The sequence below is a fragment of the Sorex fumeus genome, unplaced genomic scaffold (assembly GCF_029834395.1).
Source record: "Sorex fumeus unplaced genomic scaffold, SorFum_2.1 ptg000078l, whole genome shotgun sequence".
Taxonomy (NCBI): domain Eukaryota; kingdom Metazoa; phylum Chordata; class Mammalia; order Eulipotyphla; family Soricidae; genus Sorex; species Sorex fumeus.
This window is the reverse complement of record NW_026606135.1, coordinates 6,137,365-6,144,053: the sequence shown is the minus strand read 5'-3', so window position 1 is coordinate 6,144,053 and position 6,689 is coordinate 6,137,365. Positions and strand designations below refer to the sequence as shown.

At 41.0% G+C, this 6,689-nt stretch overlaps 1 protein-coding gene across 1 annotated transcript; it reads left to right on the top strand.

Moving 5' to 3' along the window:
* The first annotated feature begins 354 nt into the window (after nt 1-354).
* ZNF22 (zinc finger protein 22) lies at nt 355-4,277 on the top strand. The gene is made up of 2 exons (XM_056130443.1): nt 355-399; nt 2,361-4,277. The coding sequence occupies exon 2, from the start codon at nt 2,444-2,446 to the stop codon at nt 3,113-3,115; it is 672 nt and encodes a 223-aa protein (XP_055986418.1). The 5' UTR covers nt 355-399; nt 2,361-2,443; the 3' UTR covers nt 3,116-4,277.
* Nucleotides 4,278-6,689: the final 2,412 nt, after the last annotated feature.

The following is a 6,689-nucleotide window of genomic DNA, read 5'->3' as shown; positions in this document are numbered from 1 at the left end:
AAAAACAAGAAACAAACAAACAGAAAACCCAGAACAGGCACAGCTTAGCCTTCCCCAGCGTTTCCTCTCAGTCATAGAAAGTCAAGATTTGTGAAAGCCGGGTTGCTCTTTGGCATTTCACAACCCCTCACACAAGCTGCGGTGCGTCAGGGTCCGCTGGCCCCGGCTCCACGCTCCGGGGGGGAAGTCGGGCTTCTTTCCAAAGGATGGACGAGGGGGTGGGGAAACGACCCAGAGGAAACCAACCACTTCCCTTTCTTTCCAAGGGGCCCAGGACCATAGAGGGCCGCTCCTCCGCGCTCCTAGAGCGGCCGCGCCAGCGCCCGCGAGCGGCGCGGCCCACACTTCCGGCGGCGCGAGGAGCCAGCGAGCGCGCGCGGGCAGCGGCGGGTCGGCGCGGTGAGTGGGCCGGGGCGCGTGGCCCTGAGTCGGGCCGCACGGGCGCAAGCTGCCTGGTGCGAGGCAGCGCGGACGCGGGGCCGGGCGCGGAGCCAGCTGGGGACGGCGGCCGAGGGAGCAGGGGCGGGCTGGGTCTCCGGGAAGAAGCCGGTGGCGGCCGAGTCGAGCGCCGAGGCCCCGCTGGGCACCCCCAGCGGGTCGGGGGTCGGAGGCGGACGCGCCCCTCCTGGCGCTGCATCCTTGACGTGGCCGCTGGCGGGGCACACGGGACTCCTTGCAAACCCTGACCCGTGGAGACGTCCAACACCTGCACGGTGTAGGGGCTTTCTTATCTCCCCAGTATTGCATGGGCTTGCACTGGAGCAGGGGCTGGGGACTGGGGGTCCCCTGAGCATTCACGTTCACCTTCATAACCCCCCACCCCACCTCTGCCCGGGAGCTCAGCAGAGCCCCGCGCACCGCCCAAGACCACTGCGGGGTTCTGGTTTTGGCAGAAGTGGCTACATCACTTGAGTTCTGCAGTACTGTCCCTGCGCTCAGGCTGCCCAGCGATGCAACGTGGCTAAAACCAAGCTTCCTGCGTCTCTGCTGTTCCTTAGAGTTAAAGTGCAGACATTGACCGTAAAGCAGCAGTGCCTTAAAAAAAAAAAAAAGGCAACATATGAATTGTTAAGATGACTTATTCTGTACTGTTTAGATTCATCTCTGAGTTTTCTCCCAGATCTGATTTATCCTTTTATTTTCTCTAATACCACTAAAGTATTGTCCCTCCTTTTTAACCCTTTATAAGTACATGCTCATTTGATAATAATTTGATAGTAAATTATATATTTAATGTTGCGACTTTCTTTTTTTCTCATCCTTCCCCATCAAGCAAAACTCCTAAGGTAAATTCAGTTTTAAGTTGGTTGTATTTATTTGTGAATTTTAAATTCACGTTATTCAAGTTGGAATTACTTTAGATATTTTCTTCTCGGGATTGTCTTTGTTTTCATAGGTATTGAATATATATGTTTTTTTCAAATTGCATTCTAGTCATCCTGTTAATGGTAGGGTTGGTTTTATGCATAAAATATTCCAACACCACACTCTCTAGAGTATTTGCTTCAAACCACAGCACCCAAAAGGAGAGAGAGAACAAAAGGGAATGCCCTGCCACAGAGGCGGGGGGATGGGGGGTCGGAGGGATACTGGGATCAGTGGTGGTGGAGAATGGGCACTGGTGGAGGGATGGATACTCTATCATTGTATAATTGAAATCCAAGCACAAAAATTTGTAAGTCCACAACCGTACCTCATGGTGCTTTACTAAATAAAAATTAAATAAATAAAATAATAATTTGAAAATTTAAAAAAAAAAGTATTTGTTTCACTCCACCATTGCCCCAGTGTCTCCAAGCCCCTATCCATTTCCTGTGGAAAACTTTGAACTGAAGACCAGTTCTTGATTTCTGTTGTTTTTGGGTAATTGTTATTTTCTTCCTATGTTTCTTTATATCTCACATATGAGAAAAATCATTCTATATCTGTCACTCCCCTGACTTAATTTCATTCAGTATGATACTCTCCAGGTCCATCTAGTAGTAGCAAATTTCATGATTTCATCTTAAGGCCAAGTAAGTATATGATGTGTATATGTATCATAGTTTATCCAGCAATCTGTTCTTGGACATTTGGTTAAATATTTAATTTAGGGAGTGACTGATAGTACAGTGGGTAGGGCACATGTCTTGTATGCAGCTGACCCAGTTTTGAGCATTAGCATTCCCATCTGGTCCCATTAGCACTATCAGGAGTAATTCTTGAATGCAGAGTAGGGAGTAACCTCTAAGCATCACTGGGTGTGACCCCAAACCAAATAAATAAATTTTTAGTTTAAACAGGATGCAGTTTTGATGATTTGATGAAGTATTAAAAAGTTGAATAACAAACCATCTATACTTTTTTGTTTCTCTGCACAGAAATTCTGAACTGTTGATCTGAGGAAGTAAACAGTTCATTCAGAAGAAAGTAGGCTCTATTAGAACATATTTGACTCTTCACCATGCGGCTAGAAAAACCTAAGGGAGGTATTTCTCGGAACTCAAGTCAAGGAAAAGCTTTTGAGAACCAGCGCAAAACAGGCCGCCAACAGCGACAAAAATGGGGAGTGACTGTTCGGTTTGATTCAAGCTTGAGTAGATTTAGAAGAAGCCTGGATGAGAAGCCCTATAAATGTCTTGAATGTGAAAAAAGTTTCAGTCAGAGCTCAACTCTTTTTCAGCACCAGAAGATCCATACTGGAAAGAAATCTCATAAATGTGCTGATTGTGGGAAAAGTTTTTTTCAAAGTTCGAATCTCATTCAGCACCGTAGGATCCATACTGGGGAAAAGCCCTATAAATGTGATGAGTGTGGAGAAAGTTTTAAACAAAGTTCAAATCTCATTCAGCACCAAAGAATTCATACTGGGGAAAAGCCTTATCAGTGTGATGAATGTGGCCGATGTTTCAGCCAGAGTTCCCATCTCATTCAGCATCAGAGAATCCACACAGGAGAGAAACCCTACCAGTGCACTGAATGTGGCAAGTGCTTCAGCCAGAGTTCTCATCTGAGGCAGCACATGAAGGTGCACGAAGAAGAGAAGCCTCGTAAAAGCCAGGGGAAAAATATTAGGGCAAAAACTCACTTAGTATCGTGGAAGGCTGCTAAAGGAAGAAAAACTCGTTTACGCTGAAAGTACTGTTTCAGCTCTTTTTGAAGGAAAAAAGTAGCACTCTTTTAGAACTGGAGACATGGTAGATCACTTAAACCCCATATTCTTTTCTAGCATGGAAACATTGGGAATTTAATCACTTTGGCCTGAAGTAAATGACCTGAGTCTAGCCTTCCTCATTTCTTCTTCTGTACCATGGAATATAAAAACTGAAAATACATTTAAAACTATATAAGACCTTCCACCTTATTTGAAGTTACTCCCTGTTTCATTTTGACGAAAACAATCGTGTTGATGACACATGTGTTTTGAGTACAAGAATTCTAACAACTGCTTGGTTTTAGGACTTTCTGTGGAAGAAGTAATTAAGAAGACAATTTCCATTAATGGAGGACTGCAATATATGAAAAAAAAACTATGTTTGCAAAATTTTGTAGTACATTAATCATTGGTTTATGAATGTGATTTAAGAGTTAGTGTATTAAAATGTACTCTGTTTTTAAAGCTCATTAGTATGTTAATTTTCCTGTTTCTTGACTTTTGCTTATGGAAGGTATTAAAGGAGTAGCATTTCCTTGTTTTATTTTTCACAAAGAGAATCTAGAAGCCAAAGTGAGAAATGAATTAGACTGCAAGTCTATTTCTGCTAATGCTATTCCTTGTTATAGTGTTGATTTGTTTCCAGAAGTTAGCATGAATTTATGTTACTTCATCCCAATTCCTCTGAATTCTGTTAGCTTTCTTTCATTTGACAAATTGAGCTAACATTTTAGATCTCTGAATGAGTTTTATTTTCCCGAAATAACCTCAGCTTGCTTGTTATGAATTTACTTGCCTCTCTGCCTTTCCCTTTGAGCCTTTATGATAACCCTGCTTATCTTAAATGTTTGTCAGCAGCAAAATCATTTAAGTCAACTTTCAGTGCATTGTAGCGCCTTTGAAATATGAGTTAATTTTTTCTAAGTTAATGAATTTTTGACAGTCTAGCAAACATGCTTCTTAACTTCCAGCAGAACAGTGCCATGTGTCAGGCATTTTAGTCAGCTTTTAGTAAAACTCAGGTTTTAGTTTATATTGAATGCTAACGTTCTTCTGATTTTGTATCTTTTGTAATCATACCAGTTCATGCTTTATCAATGACAGTTACCCATAAAAATTAAACAATAAAATATTTTGCATACTACCTTGTCTTTATTTTTATCCTGAGAAATGGACTGATTTAGTCGACATATAACAACTTTTTTGGAAACTCTCTTATCCTGTCTGTTTTGTTAGACTTGAGCTCTGTCTTCTTCCTGTTCCTTGTATTCGAGTATAGTATTAGAAGATGGCCTTGTTGACAACGGCTTTTATCTATAAAGTTTTGTGAGAATGAGGTGATCCTTCCTAGATTTTCAAAAGATTGAACCTTTGCTTAGGAAGTGATGTCTTACAGCCAGTTACTTTTTTGCAGGAGTGTGACTATGGGGCCATTTAGGAGATGTTCCAGCAGTATTATAGTAGATTTCTATCTATAGTAACCTTATAGACTAATCCATTTTAACTTAAATTTCTTAGATTTAATTAATTTGTTTTGGCAACAGTAATACGTTTCTGTAAAAGAACAACAATGACAAAGTACATGATTAGATTTTGTAGTTTATATTTTATCTGGAAGATTTTTATGTTCGCTATAAAAATAAAGCAAATAATTTTCATATTTTGATGTATTTCCAGTTTTCTCTTTGCACGTCTTAGCACCCTAAGACAAAAGCATATATAGATCACTGAGGTTTTATGGTAGCCCTCTGTATGTCAGACCACAGCTTATGTTCTTTATGTACAGCTAAGAAAAGTCACACTGTTTTAAATTAATGGAAGATATTCCACTCCTAGGAATTGAGTTATAGTAGAATGTGAACCTGGTAGGCACTATACTCCATGGAAATCTCAAATGAGAGCCTAGAGAGAGTACAAAGCATAAGGCGCTCACCCTACATGTAGCTGACCCGGGTTTGGTCACCTCTACCCCTATTTGGCTGAGCCTGCCAGGAGTGGCCTCTGAGCTCAGAGCCAGAAGTAAGCTCTCAGCACCACTAGGTGTGTTCCCAAAGCCAAAGTACAAATAATCTCAAATGAATAATATCCCTTAATATTCTGAACTTTCATAATAACTGGCATATCAAATTCTGAATCCTGAGTTAGAAGATTCTGAGAGGATAGCAGTCTTAGATAATGTTTAAATATAGGGAACTCCAAGGTTGTTTTTTCATAATTGTTGAAAATTCCTACCCTATAGTGATGAATAAATAGGTTAATACAAATAATACTTGGTTTCCACCCATTCATTTATTCAATTCGTGTGGTTGAAGTAAAATAGATCAAGACAGCCGTAGCTTAAAAAGGACATAGGTTAAATGTGTAGCCATCTTGTTTTTGTCTGTATGTTTTTGTTTATGTTTTTAATGCAAAGCTAAACCAATAAAACAATATGGTACTATGAGATCTCAAAGGAAGGACTTCTGGTTTTATGGCTCTCAATTTCAACATGCATCACAATTTACTTACCGTCACATCTTACTAGACCAGATTTCTGTTTCTACCCCCAAAATTGTTTATTTCATAAGTTCAGGCTATAGCTAGAAAATTTAGATCAATAACAAACTCCCAAGTGACATACGAGAATCGGTGCTATAATCTTTGCAGGGGGTAGAAATGAAACTTAATGTAAAGTGGTGTCTAAGACAGAATCCATATGGGAATTTGATAAAGGTAGGCAGGATTTAATGATGAATATTTTTTCTTTTCCAGTGCTGTTGTGGAGGCAGGGGAGCTTTTTAAGCCATACCTGGTGGTACTCAAGACTTATTCCTGACAGGAGATTTCTCCTGGACCATATGGGGTTCCAGGGAGTGAACCCAGGTCGGCCACGTGCCAGTCAAGCACCTTACCCGCTGTACTATCGCTCCAGCCCCTAATGAAAATGAATACTTTGATCCCTGAAATCAACTTAGATAACTGCCAATTTGAATTTTTGTCTGTGATTAAATTGGAGCACTGTCCTCCTGTTGTTCATCGATTTGCTTGAGCAGGCACCAGTAATTTCTCCATAGTGAGACTTGTTACTGTTGTCGGCATATCGAATATGTCATGGGAAGCTTGCCAGGCTCTGCCATGCGGGCGAGATACTCTCAGTAGCTGGATGGGCTCTCTGAGAGGGACAGAGGAATCAAACCCGAGTAGGCCACATGCAAGGCAAACGCCCTACGTGCTGTGCAGTGCCCGCTTGAACAAATCGATGAACAACGGGAAGGCAGTGCTACAGTGCTATTATTAAATTGGAGAACTTACCTATGATTAAGATGTGGGTGCAAAATATATGTAGAGCACTTAGTATGGAGCCTAAGATAATTTTTGTGATTAACTGATATAATTAATAGTCACCAGAAACAGATAAACTATTGACTCAAATCTGAAATTGTCAGTGACAGAAATTTCACTCCTATAAATTTAAAGATTCTTTATGTTGAAACTTGGAGGTGGGGTGGAGGAGATATTAACCTAATACGTTAATAATCACTGTATCACTGTCCTGTTGTTCATCAATTTGCTCGAG

Coding starts and splice junctions, on each gene's coding strand:
- ZNF22 (XM_056130443.1), top strand. CDS start 2,444: ATGCGGCTAGAAAAACCTAAGGGAGGTATTTCTCGGAACTCAAGTCAA.